At 39.9% G+C, this 17130-nt stretch overlaps 1 protein-coding gene across 13 annotated transcripts in view; it reads right to left on the bottom strand.

Annotated features, from left to right (window-relative positions):
* Positions 1 to 17002, bottom strand: part of kcnt1a (potassium sodium-activated channel subfamily T member 1a) — a 77435-nt gene extending 60433 nt beyond the window's left edge. For 10 of the 13 annotated variants that reach the window (XM_064309637.1, XM_064309638.1, XM_064309645.1 and 7 more), the window contains exons 1-2: positions 15245 to 17002; positions 7857 to 8024 (exon numbers count right to left, since the gene is read on the bottom strand). In XM_064309637.1, the coding sequence (XP_064165707.1) occupies positions 7857 to 8024; positions 15245 to 15402 (326 nt within the window). In that variant the 5' untranslated portion in view covers positions 15403 to 17002. Of the gene's footprint in view, positions 1 to 7856; positions 8025 to 10644; positions 10694 to 15244 lie in introns of all 13 variants that reach the window. The other 3 variants (XM_064309646.1, XM_064309654.1, XM_064309647.1) reach the window with 2 other exon arrangements.
* Positions 17003 to 17130: the final 128 nt, after the last annotated feature.

Here is a 17130-nt window from a genome sequence, read left to right as displayed (position 1 = left end):
TTCCTGTCCATCAGCAGCAGATGGGAACCAAGGGCTACAATAATGAGGCAGCATCAGAAGGAGCTACAGCAAGGCAGAGTACCCCTGGGCATCGCACTGCCATCTGATCAGGCCAATACATGCTCACGCAAAATGACTACACGGAGCAGAATGATTCTGATCCACAGAACAGGACCACTCAGACACGGCAGGGCCACAGTCACTAATGCACAAAAATCAGTATGATTAAAACAGTGTAGTGATATGAAATTCCATTATGCCAGTTCTACTCACTCAGAGCCCTGTACACTGACTAAATCCCCACGGGAGGACAAAGGGCATCGTGATACTGCACTGTATAGCCTATGTATGAGAGAAAAATACCTGCATCAGACAGCACCACATAAAACATCTACATCCTTCAGACAAAAACATTTTTCATTGGCACTTGATAATGATGCAGAAAAAAGGCGGTATAGTTCAGTTCAGCTATTCAGAATTCAGAGTTTTTTGATACCACCACAGTACTGTATTTAAACCTAATCTGAGATTTCATCTCAGAAAAATTACTGAAAAGCACTAATTATCACCATAATGTAACAAACTGTAAGATCTACACTGCTGTAATTCACACTCCTGCTACTGAAAGCATAGGCAAATAATCTAATTAAATAAATAAATGTCTGACTGAAAATCAATATTTATGAATAATTATTTCATGTTTTGGTGGTACAGAAAGACCTGTTAATATAACCTCCAGACGTCAGGGGAACACAATGAAAAATTCTAACTGCCAAAAAATAGTGTAATCAAATGGGAAAATTGATAGACTGATAGAGTAAAAATTGATATACTTGTTGTTATAGTAGGGTAAAACCTTTGAGTTCCACTTAAACAAGCAGTGTCATGAAGGTGGGGGCTATTGATTTTCCCTGTAGAGTAACATTATGAAATGAAACAGATTAGGCCTTGGCAATTCTGAAACGATTAAATGTTGAGAAACTCAAGAAGCTAGTAAACCACTGATTTCCCACAATCCTTTTTGCCTGTACAAGGATGAGATGTAAATTATAGCAGCGCAGCTGTTCAGGGATCAGTGGATTTATTGGTTGGTCCCTGTAACAAAGCAAATCACCATTCTGGGACACCAATCAGTAGGAGCAAATTATTATGAAACCAGCGGCTACAAGACAGGGAGAGGGAGTGACAGAAAACACAAAGGTTTTAATTATTGAATCTTCACCAGTGGTATATATTGTGTGCGCGTGCGTGCGTGTGTGTGTGTGTCTGTGTGTATGTGTGTCTGTCTGTGTATGTCTGTGCATGTGTGTGTTTGTGTGTGTCTGCATGTGTTTATTTGCAGTGCAGAACAAGGGAGGACATAACAGGCAGTGTCTGAGCGATAAGCAACAACAGAGCAAGGGGACAATGCTGGAGGATTCTCGATAATATATCAGATTTCATTACACTAGACAGCTCCACCCACTCCATGCCCGGTACACTGAAAAATGACAACCACAGCAGGACAAAGGGCATGGTGATTCTGTACCTTTTACGTATGAGAGCAAAAAACCTGCACCAGACAGTGTCACATAAAACATCTACATCCTGAGCTTTAACTACGCTTTATGCAAAAACCTTCGTCGTTTGACACTTGATAATTATGTGCAAAAAAGGCTGCATAAAATAAACAATACAGGTCATGCACTATGATATGAACAGGAAAAAAAAGAAAATGATTCATTTTCATTCTTATGGAATTGGTCCAATGCTGAATTTTGATTGGAACTGGGTGTTAAATTCGAATGAGAGCAAAAATGTGTGCTTTATTTAATCACTGAACATGAAATTACCATAGTATTAGGTTAGTCAGAAGGGACTGGGAGCCAAGGGTGATTATGTCACTAAAATGGGTACAATGGAGAATTTACAATGAATTGGTTTTTAAATATTGAGCAAATGCAATACGCATCAAGTCAGTAGCAAACACAAGGTTCTTACAGGGCCATCAAGGAAAATGGGATTAAAGCAAAACAATTATTAAACATAAGATTACAAAAAACCATTTTATAACTCCGCTCATCATAACATCACAATATATAAAATAGTTTTTTAAAGAATGTGTGCTGTGTTCTAATGCTGCTCCTGTGTTGTCACAGGGGATGTTTGAAGGTTGCATTGCCATTCTGCAGAACCTGCAGCCATCATCCCCCAACTGACCCGAAATGGAGCAGTTAGGTAATGTACACATTATTTGCATACTGAGCTTTCTATCAAGCATAAGACCTGAAGGGGAAACATCGTGTTCCATATTGAACTGAAGTGCCTTTACGCTTGCGGAGCCTTTCCTTTCTACATCCCCACACAGACAGCCCCTCCTTTTCCATCTCCACGGCTCAGAGCCATGCAGTGATCTTCCTTATCACCTCTCCCCATCATCCGCAGCACTCCCCTCATCCGTTTCAGAAACTTTTCACTTCCTTCTCTCTCAGGACTGCTGCAGGCTCAGTCTCCCAAGTCGTATCAAAGACTATGAACAGCATCCATCACCTCACTGCTTACAAGAGAGTGCTATGGTGCAAATGTACTTCTGTGAAAGAATAAAACCCAGGGAATCTTCTTGGTTGGACATATAAAACATTCATAGAATGTCTTCTAAAGGTCATCCATCTGACACATGGTAAGTACATCCAAAAAGAGAAAGAAATCTATTTGGTTTGTTTTCTTGCACTTGCTGAATTTTCACAGGGAAATAGTTTCAAGCTTGTTCTTTGGATAAATTTAAAATGTACTCTTGGGCCCTTAAACTCATTCTTTCATGAAAGCAGCTTCATTAAAAGTCTGATAGCCAGGGAACCAGCGCTGTGAACTCCCATAATCCGCAGCACAGAGCCAGAGTATTCAACTGCAGAGTGACTGGCCATCTGGGAGTTACATGAAGCTAAGGTTAGATGACCAAGATCATTCCCATGAGAATAGACCCACAGAGAGTCACATTCTCTGAGGTGGACCATAGAACTTTTGTCCCTTTCTACATTACATATACAGTATTACCGCTAAAAATGTTGAATTTTTTCAAATCTCAAAATGTAAACACACATACTGTATAACCCCTAGCATATGTGAGGAGGCAGTGGACAAGGTTATTATAGTTGGTATTTTCCATTCCTGCATTTCAATTTTGTTTTAGTTTCTTGGAAATGTGTTTTTATTATTTATTTATTTAGAATTATGAATGTTTTTCATGGCTAGTTTTCATTTATGATAACTTGTGCTGTGCCAAAAAGGTGTACCCCATACTCTGGGGAAATGGATTTCCAGCTCCTGTCAGAGAGGGTACAGTTTTTAATCCCCTTCTGTGTACCTTGTCTGGCAGAGAACAGTAATTGTGGTGCACAGGACATATTCTCCACGTGGGTTCATTTCCACCCACCCACGCGCCTGGTGATTAATCCAAAGACTGCAACAGGCGCAGGGTCCAAGCAGAAACACTGACCTGTGCAGGCATCCAGACCACTTGTCCCACTCGCCCACGCAACTTGTTATGCCCGTGTGGTGAACAATGATAAATTACACCTCTGTCTGATACATCTTTCTGGAGCATCCTAGCCTGGTCCTGCCTGGTAAGTGGCCCCTTGTGAGAAGTTCTTTGGAATGATCTGGTGCCACCCTCCACCATTCACAATCACCCTGCTCATCTGAAGTGTCCTCAACAGCTATCAAATGTGACTGAGTCACAGCTCCCACAGTAGCAAAGGGTCGTTTGAACTTGCATTCATTTTAAAAATGGTAGGTGGTAATGATTTGAATAGGTAGACATTTACGTACAAAGCCACAGGCATACAGAACCTTAGTATTATTGAGCAAGGCAGCTGTTTTATACATGAAAAGCACCTATTGTTTTTTCAACAATTGAAAAGTTTTTTGTGCTCCTGCAAGACACAATGAACATGGCCAAGTGCTTAAGTGCGAGGAAGCAAGAAGAGAATTTCTTCTGCACCATGATTGGAGGTGAACATTGGTAAGAGCAGATCAGGGTTACAGAGTAGTGTGATAAAATGGCTTCTCACGCTTTTAAAGCCTTAACATCTTCGACATTTCTATACAATATAAAAAACCTTTCAAAGGTCAACATTACGTAAGACACACAATCACATGGGCAGACCTCATGACAAGTAAGGGAAAAGGAGGTTTAGCGCAAGGGCTTTCCTCCTCTCTCCCAACAGGGGGCACATTCCTTTCTTTTGCGCTGGCCACAAATAGCCTTAAAGCTGAAAAATGGGAACCCCCGAGTGAAATAGAGGAGGCTTCCTCACTCATCTTTTTCCAGAAGAATGCCCTAAAGAACATGATGCAAGGAGGAAAGGAAACATTTTATATGACATCACTTGGAAGAACGGGCAACCTCTGCAGGTGAAATGTGCTGATGCCTGTACCAGGGGATGTGTGATTTAATTAGGCTCAGCATAACGCATGTGGCTACTGACCCCAAAGCAATGCAAAGACACACAAGTACTATTTTTATCCAGTTCGCGGACCGAAATAGTTGCTTTTTAAAAAATATGATTTGAAGGACTAATCAATGAACAATTTAAGGCTGAGCCTCTGTAAAGGACTTCCGAGCATCCACCAAGAAATTAATACGATATTTTTTGGATTATTCTACTACGAATACCCTTGAAGGGCTATTATTTCACTCACAACTACGCACATAATTTTATACCACACCTTACCCTGATAATCATGCTGCATTAAGAACTTACCATCTGGACCCTCCACCATGCACACTCTTGAGTGTGAAAGGCATTTCCTCAGCCCCGGTGATGTCTTACCGCATTTTTCACATGCCGTGCACTGTGGCTGTCCTCAATCTGAACCCATCTGTCATTTACGCTTTTTCCCTGACCAAATAACACTTACACTTTACTCACTGCCCCAGCTGTTGTCGGAATAGCACTTTGTCTGCAAATGGCCCTGTTCACAGCAGCTTCAGACGCTGTGAGGGGGCTGTGTTTAAACTCTGGCGGCAGTTACAGTACAGGAATTAATAATGCATGATCAACACACTTTCTTTCAAATGATCCTTCAGTGAATACAGCACTGCACAGGTGAAAGTAGACAAAGCACAGTAAAGATGGTGAGACAAACAGACATGAAGGACACCAAAAAAACAAAACAAAACAAAAAAAAAAACACATACAAAATATTTTATCAGTCGTCTTTAGCTCTTGGCATCAGTGAGAAAACTCATCTTCAGCTCCCACGCAGCTCACCAGCGTCAGCCCCCATAATACCGCCCCAGAGATAATGACAGCACGGTGTGGAGATTCCCTCTCTAAACACCCACACTCCTGCCTTAAGTGTCTGAGAGGCTGTGCATCTCCCACCACGCAGACATGCCAGCTGAGCCAGAGAAGGGGCTGCTGGGATACTGAGTAATACTGACCAAACTGAGGCTCACGGAAAAAAAAGTCCTTTCTGTTGCTATGCTGGCAGGTTTGTACTGGCTACTTCCTGTACTTAGGACATTCCTCTGGTGAGGCTATAGTGGCCACTTCCTGTTCTGATGACGCTGCCCTGGTTGGTCTATACGGTCTCCTTCCTGACCTGGTGACACTGGCCTGATGGGTCTGTGAGGGACACTGAACAGAAGGTGGACTGAGCTGTGCTGTCAGTCTAGTTTAGGTCACAGTTGTAAATTGCGTTCAAGTTAACACAATTCCGTGGTATTCTACAGCAGCAGTCTTATGGAATTTCAGTTGCCTTCATGCAGAATCATTTGTTTTCGGTTAGTTTGATGGGTAAAGGGTAGTATACGGATAGTTGTATTCTGGGAAGGTCCACAGTGCTTCGCTGATTTTAAGCGCTCCTACTTCCTCTAAATACAAAGCCATACTGCCAAGGTAATTAGCACCTTTAAATTGGCCCCAGGTTGCACGCCTCTCTGTGTGTACTGTAACTGTGTTTGTGTGTCCACATGGTATGCCAAAAGACACAATTAGCTTCTTTTAGGTCACTGAACAGATGAACCCAAGAGAACCAGTCACATGTTGGCTCTGACTCAACACAGTCCATATCAAGCAAAAGAGACAGCGTAATGGCAATGCTAATGGCTGCTTGTTTCAAACTGTAGTGATCATCCAGAGAGTGCAACAGGAGATAAAATTAGCTCACTGAACTATGGACCCAGGTCCCCAGCCAAGGGACCAATCATACTCAGCACTGGCCCTGGGGGGGGGGGGTGAGACCTAATCTTCTGTATCAGATACTTGCGTGCTCATTCGCACACGTACATGAGCTCCACTAAATTCTGCATGCTGGATCAGACTCCCTTCAGATTGTTATTTTGGTTAATGCAGCTCTGCTTAGTTCCTCACTCTCTTAGAGGTCAAAAAGCAGTTTCCCAGTATGCTGAGGACTCATTCTTTATTGCCTTCAGCCATTTTGCATAATTGTGCTGTGCAGGTGTAGCGAAGGTTGTAGCAACACACCCCATTGCCTCCTTTGCTTTCACGTTGGAGTTATCAATGTTAGTATAAACAATCTAAATCAATAGAGATCTTAAGAATGACCACCAATGCAAAACACCTCTTCGCCACAGAAGTGCTGAAACTGGAGAGACAAAAGATTTCTGTGGAAATTGACTACAATTAAATATGCCACCGACTTTCACAGTAGGGGAAATTGGCTAATGTTGGCTAATTCTGAATCCTGACAGACTTGTGCAGAGGCAATGAATCGCTGTTACACAGAGTCACTAATCAGTACAAAATGAAGTGGCACAGAGCTCAATACACTTTTCTCTATATCACAGGCAAAGCTCGTGCTCTGTTCCCTGAACATAGGGTTTGCAGGGTTTATTTCTACATAGTTCTTGGCCTTGCTTTCACTAATGCCTTCGGAGAGAAGAAGCCTCTTGGGTCTTTGGCTATTGCGGTGTCTCTGAAAAAAAAAATGATCTAGTGATCTGTTTATCTTGCAGTGCTTTTCTCATTCCCATACTTTATGTTTTGCTGTCCATCTCTATTGTTTTCCTTGTCTGTCAGGTACATATTAAACAATTACATAACACATATAGGATAGGCAAGAAGAAGCTTCATACTGGTCATAATAACACGGTGCGCGATTTCCTCACTGTAATTTCACAGAACTCCAAATTGTAAGCTGCAAAACACCGCAGGTAGGAACCACTGTAGGACTGCAACAGCAAGGCATTTCAAAACAGATTGTCTGATTTCTTGAGAATCTTTCTTATTCTGTTAACTTAAAATGGAAATTAGATTTTCACGATTTAACAACACTGAATAAACCTAGATAAACATATGTCTACTGAATGTGTTTTCACTTAATGTGTAAGAAAGATTGATTATTTTTTACAGCATTATCTGGTTCTCAAATGTAAATTACGTTGAATAAAATGTCAATGTCAATACAGACAGAGTTTCTCAATACTTTACCCAGAGTATTTTACCTTCCATTAATATTTCAAGCAGTAAGCTGCGTATAGTCTTGCAAATATAAGATTTCTTGATTACACTTTTAATTTCTATTTTATATTGATTTGACAAATTCCACCACTGTGAAACTAAACTATAAAGTGAAAATCAACCGAAAACGTTGAGTCAGTACAACAATACAGCAACATACCAAGCACAGGTTCCTATCTCCGAAGCAAACCCAAGTAAGGCTAAATATTCAACACATTCATAGAGTAGGCTACTTTATATCCGGCAGTTTGGCGCTCTACAACCTAGCACCGAGCTCCTTGGTTTCTTTCATTTTCACACAATTCAGAACTACATCGTGGACAGCTCCAGTATCGCCACCACGGGGCTGCAGCAAGTCAAACAGTTCTGTACGCTTCAATAACACAATACCTGTCGTCGTTTTGGAAGGACTGGTCCCCAAGCAGTAAATCGCGAAATCGGTACCGAGGCGGAAGTGGGGGGACCTCCGAGTCCACCTCGGTCATCTTGAGTGCGGAAATATCCAGAATAACTCCGGTGTTGCTGCTGTTGTTCTTCTGAACAGTCTCAGGTGAAGGCCTGTGAGGGGAGATAAGAACACTGGTTAGCTTCCTGTAAGCATCAGCATCCAGTGCGCCCCCACATCACTTGTTGATACTGCAGGAAAAACCTACAAGAGTCTTCGTGCAATTTACAATCAACAGTGTTGCACGGCAAATTGGTAGGCTTATGCAAGCGCGTGTAAAATTGCTTGCATATTCGTCATGTAACGAGGAATTCGACACAGTTAATTTGACAAAGCTATATTACACCTTTCCGGTTTGTTCATCCAGCGGTTCCTCAGAAAGTAATATTCGTAAATATTCTGAGCGTTTGAGTTGATCACTGTTTGTTTGATACGTAAAAGTATCAAACCATGTTATAAACGCAACCACGCCGGCATTCATTTGTGGTACTATATTCCCTTAATGAAGCATCTTATTGTCTTTTGTCAACACTGAGGTCACATGAGATTTGCTGTTCACGGGTTTCATTTTTTTTTTTTACTTCAATTAATGATAGACTCAATATCTGCGCCCAAGGGACTGATGTGCGCAACTAATCATGATTGCCATGCTGATTGTAGCTATCTTATTACTGGACTGCCATATCCTCATGCTTAGAAATAGAATTTCATGAACTGAAATTAATAAAACACATATGCACAAAATAACCCATAACATCCTTATTCCCTCCCACTGTCGCTAAACTTTGACAAAAAAAGAGAAATCCTCTGATGCAGCAGTGGTTGGTGAGTTGAAAATTGGTGGGGCTGAAAACTTTCCTTTAAACCGGTCAGGGCATGTTTTCAATAATTTTCCTTGAGTAACAAGCGTGCCAACGATCTGACTAATCACTTGGCAAGTGACACACAGCTTCTTCAAATTATGTTAGGAAGATTAAATGATAAATTCAATTTAGAAAAATCCGTTTTAATCACTAAGTACGCTTAAGGATGAAGATGCACTACTCTGTTAACTACCATGCTAGCTTTCAGCATAACCACCAACAGCAAATCCTGCGCTTCAAGATTGTTTAAAATCTACGCATTACAGATCTTTTTCATGAATATTCTTAGAGTGTGAGTGCGGAGAAGGAAGGGGTCTACACGTATCCATAATTTTGATAAAATGTCCAAAATTTTGCAGCACAAATAAAAATATTTTTATTACTCACTAAATGGCTTAAATGGCTTATATCTGACGGTATTGAGTATTTTGTGAATTATTCGTTGGATTGACAATCAAGGAAAATGACTGGAAACAGGTCAAGACCAAAAATCACCTTAAGGGGAAGTTTGTGGCCCCATTAATTTGCACTCACCAATCACCGTTGATCCAACATTCCAATATATTTGTTACAGGAAAAATTCTATAAGAAAATGTCACAAGACCATTAATGGGAGAGGTTTACGGAGGACATTTTATGATAATAAAAACATATAACCAGGTTGTGACCTTTAGCATTAAAACAGCACTAATATAACACAATGACAGTATTTGATTGATAGATAGATAAATCCACCATTTTTTTATTTTTAAAGTTTCAAAAGAACACTTTACTTCCACTGTGCCCTCATAACCTTTCATGTGATTCACACATTTATAAATAAAATGTGTGATGAATAAATTAATTTAGTTCTGTCACACAGAAGCATGATCAGCACCTTTTGGTTAACCCTGGTTGCACATTAACAGCCAAAAGACTACATTTGGAAGTGAGATGTTTTCTGATTATAACAAAAATGGCAGATAAAACCTCAAATGGGCTAAAAACTCAATAAACTTGCCACCAGTTGAACCTAACTCAGATTACATGAAGACTGATAGTGCTTCTAACTTTATACACTCCTGAGACAAAATTATTATTTTATTTTTTATTCAATGTTCCTTGTAGTGTAGGTTTCAGAATGGTAGAATATATGGTTCTTGAGATTATGACCAGCGGCTCATTTCCCCTAGAGGGGACAAAAAGGAATTGCTGGGTCTTAGGAGGATATTTAGACCAACATTACCCTTTAGCCAAGTTTACTGTGACATTCCAGAAAGGATCTAAAATGATCAGTGAAATTTCTCTGTGTGAGTATGAGATAAAATACCTAAGAATGACTTTTCAACAGAATGGCAAAAGAAAAGCTTCCATGCATTCAAGTGACAGTACAACTCAAGTGAGGCGTGAACCTGAACCATGGACAATGCGCTGTGTCATGGGCATCAGTGCCATTTATTAGCTGTCAGTTTACTAATACAGTGTGCATCCATGATCAACATAACCACCTGCATGCAAAAGTGTACCACGGTGCAGTCAGAGCATATATTTAAGCATATATGCATTTGTGCATGCACAAGTGCCTTCAACCATCGTCATGCTTTTTCTGTTAGAACCAACTTAATCACAACACATTTTTCTTTCCTGCCAGAGAAAAGAAAAGTTTATTACCGGAAACACACCCAGTCACAAAATTTTGGTACACTCAATCTTTTCACACCATACTGCAGAGGCTGACTTGTGGAAGGGTTTCACACATGACACGTGCCAGCACTGGGTGACAGCAAAAGGTGAGGGAGTTTATAGTTCTGTGGGTTGTCTGGCTTTCCCGGAACCCAATGGGGTGGAATTCTGCATGCGGTTGAATTAAAGGTCAAAGGTCAAGCTTTACCTGTCGCCATGGGAACTTGGGGAGTGAGCTGGTCGGCTCATGACTGCCTCTTGGTAAGAGATTTGGAGTGAATAAAAAACCCAAATAAAAAGGGGGAAAAGAACAGCAATTAATCATTCATCCCATGATTCCACCGAAGAAGCTGACGTTATTCTATTTGTTACACAGATTGATTACATTAAAATTGGATATTGGATAGGTCATGCATTTGTATTGCCAAGTAGATTAGCACTATTGATCTGTTTGTTACACATAATACATTAAAATAGGTGAAGACCCATAGACCTACTGTTATTCTGTGCAGTTTCAAGATCTATTAAATAACCTCTATTTGGATTTATAAATTGTTGAATATTGCACAACTCCAATTAATTATTTAAAAAAAATCATACATATGAAGCATTCTGCACTGTTACTATACAAGTAATTTGGTCCAAAACATCAACAAAAATAAATCTAAATCCAAACAGTGCAGAGTTAAATAATATTGTAAGAACATAATATGCCACATAAGGAGACTCAGAGGTATACTGATGGTGTGTGCCTCTGTATCACATTGGATAAAGAAGTTATTTTCTTGGGACCCAATCACTGTCTTTCAGTCAGCTGTGTTGACAGAGCAGCATGGAGAAGAGAGAAGGCTTCCATTATCATCATCTCATCCTCCCTCATCCTGAAACAGAAAGCTTATTCTCCAGACCCCATAAACCCCAGGGGCACATCCAAGTGGACTGCCCATCAAATAGAAATGCAGGTAATGCAGTTAATTTGTCAAAGGTCTAAAAGGAAATAAAACTTTCACACTCCACTAGGACAGGTGTTAATTGCATAAAAGGTGAGAGTGTGATAAGTGCTGACTTAAACCCTGGCCTTTAAAATCCAGAGGTGGACTGAAGTGGCTCTGATGAGAGTGTGGAGACAAATACCCTCATTTCTTATTTTCTCTGGGGCAAAGAAAGTCTAGCTCTTTCTCTCTAATGTCCAGCTCAGCGTTACATTTGAAAGAAGAAAGGATATGGCAAATCCTTCACTGGCAGCACTGTTCGCTATTAAAGTCAGAGTCACTGTAGTGAGTTTCAGTGAAGCCTGACAGACCAGATGGATTTTCTGTCTCCATGTATCACTGCAGAAGCATTTATCTCTAGATAGTGTTAATTCCATCTAACAGCCTCTTATCACCATTGGGCTTAAGGTCTTCTGAAACTAGCATGATAAAGTACCACTCCCAATGACTTTATAATAATTGTACACGAGGTGGGATGCATGTGTACCCATAAAGCGCTCCTGACGATGGACATAAAACTTATATTATTCACCTTGAAGTCATTTTAACCACATGCAAATGAACCATTATTCCTACCCATCTCTTTTTAATAATTTGATAATGAACTTAGGTATTAATCTCCATAGTTCCCACACAGGAGCGCTTAATGGCCAATTATGCTAAATAAGTTGGTGGTTTCTGTCCCTCCTCTGTGTCTTTAATGAACTCAAGTGAAAGACCTTCTCTCCCATCACAACGTCCAGAGAGGGATAGCAGATCACAGCTAAGTACTACAGTACTCAGGTGGTTTTTAAAGATAAAGAATTTGTCCTACAATTCTACCCAAAAATGGACGCCGCATAATCCAGAAAAAAAAAAAAAAAACCTCTGCAACAAAATGAAAAGGGTAGGCTCGGTCACTAAAGATCAAATAAAATAACCACAGGCAAACAAAGCAGTGGACTCCCATAGAACACTAAAGGTGAAAGATGACACAAAGGAGTGATATGTTCATACTCTTATGTTGTTCTATGTTTAGGCTGAGTCCCTGACAGTTAGCTATTCTGGGAGAAATGTATGCTTGTTGCTTGATTAAAATATGAAACATTATATTTGATTAATCAGCGAAAAAAAACACCCACACAGATTGCAAGATACATAAAACAGCTATTCAGTGAAAAAAAAGGTTACACCGCAGATAACAGCAAAACTGCACACAATGACTTGCTCCCAAATGGTTGTAATGAAATGCAATACAAAGAAATTTCCAGCAACTATGGTGCACTGCTGCCACTTTCTCCAGCAGCGATATGGGTTTGCCATTGGATGGCTGCCCAGGGCCAGCCTTCTTTTCTCTTTGGTCAGAATCAGTGATTAATGCGTCTGTTCGGTAATTAAACAGGAGTCCTTACTCCAAGGATCAGCAGGTAGCCAATCAACCGGCAAGTCTCTTTTCCCCCCGGGGCAAACAGAGAAGAAGTATTAGCTGGAAGAAGAGAGAGCACCACCACCATTACCCATCAGTCAACAATCTGGTAGTGTGGCCCGAGAAGATAAGGTTAGCTGCTGATATCACTGTCATTCTTTTATACCTCAGAGACCAAACCTCTGAGATCTGACAATCATCAGCCGATTCGCCAGGGCACAAACGATCCATCTGCTATTTGAGTTGTCCGTTAGGGCCAATCTCAGCTTCAATTACTAGTCAATTTGGAGTAAACACACTCAGTGATGGCTAAAGTACAGTGCCTGGGTCCCAGTAACCAGAAGTCATTTCATTTGAGGGCTGCCTTTCATCCGAGGCCTTTTAAACCTATGAGGCCCCATTTCTGGCATGCAATAATTGAAGTGGACAGTGCAATGAGATGAAACCTGATTAGGCAGTTTCTAACTGAGTTCACCAATAATGGGAAATTCCAATTATCTTTGCCAAATAAAGTCTTGACAGAGTAACTTATTTATTAGCAGACTCTCAGGATATCCTGAAGGTCTCAGGTCTAAACATTGAAAATGGGAATTCATTATTCCACACTGAAAATCAAATCAACCAGGCATTATTAAAAGACCATATCTACTGAATTCAGACAGATATAAAAGATGTCTTCTGAATGGCAAGCTCTTGTGAAGTCTGTCCAGGCAAACTAGGAGTTAAAATGCCTCCTCATATCATAAGTCCCGCTGATTCAAGGACACGTTGTATCAGAGCATTCCTCATATATAATACACTGTTTTCATAAAGCTTTCTCTCTATGTTTTGCTCTATATGCTGTGTTTTTACTTGAAAAAGAAATGCTTTTGGATCCGTTGGGCCCTTCCGCTTCGCTTGCATGTGAATGGATTTGTTCAGGTAATGGTCTCCTAGCTGAGCATCCTCATCCTTCTGTCCCTGTCAGGTACAAGCGAACGTGGGCTGTGGTGCCGTCACGGGCGTTTCTGCACGCCAGCGAGCAGGACCATCAATCCCACAGACAGTCGAGTCCGCACCAAGACGTAAAGAGCGGACCCTAAATGCACTGTGGCTGAGGAGGGTGCACTTAGGGTCCGCTCTCAGGGCTGATGCAGAACTGAGTGGGTGTTACAGTGAGGAGACAAGGGCAAACCTGAGGATAAAACCACAGAATTTTTAGGTATAAAAATCAACACTCCCCAGTGTCTGAAATCCCTGACAAAAAAAATAAATTAAAAAACAAAATAAATTTACATTGAAGCATTATATTTCATCTGAAATAATCAGAAATCTGTAGATTTTACGTATGGGAGGGAATAATGTAGTGAGTTCCCCTCCTAGCATGGGTAAAGAGACAGTTGTGAGGTCATATTCCACGATATTGAGTAGTGAGATGTACTGTACATAGTCATCTTTGGTATCACACAAATCCCTATTAGGGAGGATGATCCTTTAACCACACATTTTACATAAAGTGTGATGAAGTGGACATTGTGTATACTGAAGGTAGTCATCTTCAACAGCAACAAACACAGACATCCTGCATATCATTTTTGATAGCAAGTACAGTGATATGCCTGACTCTTTGCTTTTATCGATAATTTCTGGTGAATGCAGACCCCAGTTTGCATAGAGACTGCTTTACTGTGGCAAAGCATGTATGTACCTTCATGTTTATACTACAAACACCATGTTTTACTACCTATGACAAGATGCAATATCCAATTGAAATGTATTTCACATGTATTGTCCATTAAAAGCACACATAATTAAGTAGAGTGTCTTAGCTGAAAGATATGTCAGGCATGTCACTGGTTTGCGACACAACGCTTACCAGAACACACAGCAACTGACTCTGAAGAGTGACCATAAAAGCTAGTTTTGGTTACGCTCATTCAAAATGCTCTATGATTCAGGACAAAATGAATCAAGCTGAATTCATTTTTATTGGCTAATTACAGTCTTTCATATGCAGAGGTATAGCCAGAAGAAAATACCTTTTAGATTCTGATGAATTTATACTCTCTTTTTTTTCTCCTGTTGCATTATGCCTGCTATGTTTACCACAGGGCATACCTATCACAAAATTTCAGAATAACATCTCCTTTTATAACATAGTGTACAAAGCAATGTAGGCTACATATCCGACACAAATCATTCAAATGGGGAAACTTTGTCAGATTTAGTATTATTTCTTTATTTGCGCATATATATATGTATATATGTATATATATATATATATATATATATATATATATAAAGTTCAATGAATGTATGACCTCTATAGATTTGATTACAAGCGGATAAAATATCACAGCAACACCCTTCACACCCGATTCTCATTTCAGCCAACAATTAACGTGAGAATGCAGAAAGAAAGCAAAATATACCTGGCTGTGTGTTCGTGCGCGGTCCCATCATCGTAAACAAACGTCTGGTTTGTGTAGCATTCACTGCACATTTTGGACGTAGCCCCGGTTGAGTCGCAGTGGTGAGCTTTCGATTTAAATGTCCCCTCGAGAGCTCCGTCTTCCTTGGAAAATTGCATCGGCGGCAAGACAGGAAGCAATCCCCCTGGAAGACCTTGTCCCAAGATTTCTAGTCCTAATTAACTTATTTCAGTCATTTCTTACACGGTAGATTTTTTTGAATGCTTTAGTAATTATAAAACCACATTTACCGCTGAGGTGCATCATTTAATTAAGCGAAGGATAAGACTCGATTAATATCAGGTATCTTTCTAATTCACCTCTCAGTACTGGGAAGTTTAAATGCTACTTAAAACAGCGATAGTTTATCATTTTTAGAGCAATGTTTTCTTATAAAGTGTGGCGACCAAACGTTAGATATCTTTTGTAAATGATATCAAAGGTATCTCGAGCAGCCCCAAATGCATCCCTCTCCGGACAGCATATATCCATTATAACAGCATCATTGTCCCTTTGCTAAACGAAAGGTGCTTCTGTTTGAAAATAATTCCAGGCTTGGCAGGCTATGCTATTTTATACATAAGGACTCACGCCATCTTCCGGAAAACCTTGAAATGACATTTTTCCTTTCGTTTCAAGTGAATGTACGAATGCAATTTAAGAAAGCATGGATTGAATTAAACTAAATTCAAAATCCTTTGATATTTTTGCATATTGTATTTATATACTGTTTTCACGACGATTGTATATACCTAATTCCTTCATACACACGGTGTAATTTATTTTTTATTTGACAATAACGTTAAAGAATTACACAACATGAAAACACGAATTGATTGATGGTTGTGTGTCAGAGAAACAGCATGCCGGTAGGAGTGGAGTCGGGAGCAGCCACATCACGTCGTCTTGCGGTGACAAATCAAATAACAGTTATGTCTGTGGCCTGAAGTAGCTATACGCATTTGCTTTTAGTGTATATGTAAATGCGCGCCTAAAATGCCAATATATTTGTAACTCGTATACAAAATAACAAAAGCACAGAAAATTACATATCCTTCAACTATTTATCTTAACCTTAACCCTAAATCTGTCAAGCAGGCAAGGGTGGCCCAAGTTTTGGATTCTCCATACAAGCCCAATTCTAGTCTTCCAGGCTAAACATCATAAAACACATACATTTTTAGTATAAGTTGATTGTTTGGTTTTCAGTGATTTTGCTCTGCTAATACGCATTAAAGAGACTTATAAATTATTGCCAGCGCCTGAAAATTGGTTGTAAATTGGTATAAACATACAATATGTAGTTCTACCTTAACAGCATTATACTACCTGTATTATAGCAGTATACTGTTGTAGTATTCCGTTGAAATTATATACTTCTTGTGTGTTCACATTTCTTGAGCTGAGTTAATCCCGTTATTCATGACCAAAGAACTACATAATTTATATTACAAAAAAGTGTCCATTCGCCTCAGTAGCCTCTCTGTTACATTCCCTGCATTAATCCTTTGAACGTGCCGTTGAGAAACCGTTTCTCATGTAGGCTGCCCTCCTTTATTTCATCAGTTCCAAAATAAAGTATTGTGTAATAACCGAAAAGCTTGGAATCTCTTAAGCCTAACATTTGATAAAATGGCTAAAATGCCACTATTGCTGTCAAGCAAGGGGGGGAAAATAAACAGATTAAAACGATTAATAGTGACGCCATAGACATCCCCTGGGGGAGTGCTGGTAATGATGTTGCTCTTTTGGAATGTCAATAGCCATATACTTTCATTACATTCTTGCTGTTACATGCCTGCACATCATCTTCCAAGGAATTTGTATGTTAAAATGATATTAATAAC

The sequence above is a fragment of the Anguilla rostrata genome, chromosome 14, assembly GCF_018555375.3.
Source record: "Anguilla rostrata isolate EN2019 chromosome 14, ASM1855537v3, whole genome shotgun sequence".
NCBI classification, from domain to species: Eukaryota; Metazoa; Chordata; class Actinopteri; order Anguilliformes; family Anguillidae; genus Anguilla; species Anguilla rostrata.
The sequence above is the reverse complement of the archived record's forward strand: the minus strand, read 5'-3'. Positions and strand labels throughout refer to the sequence as shown.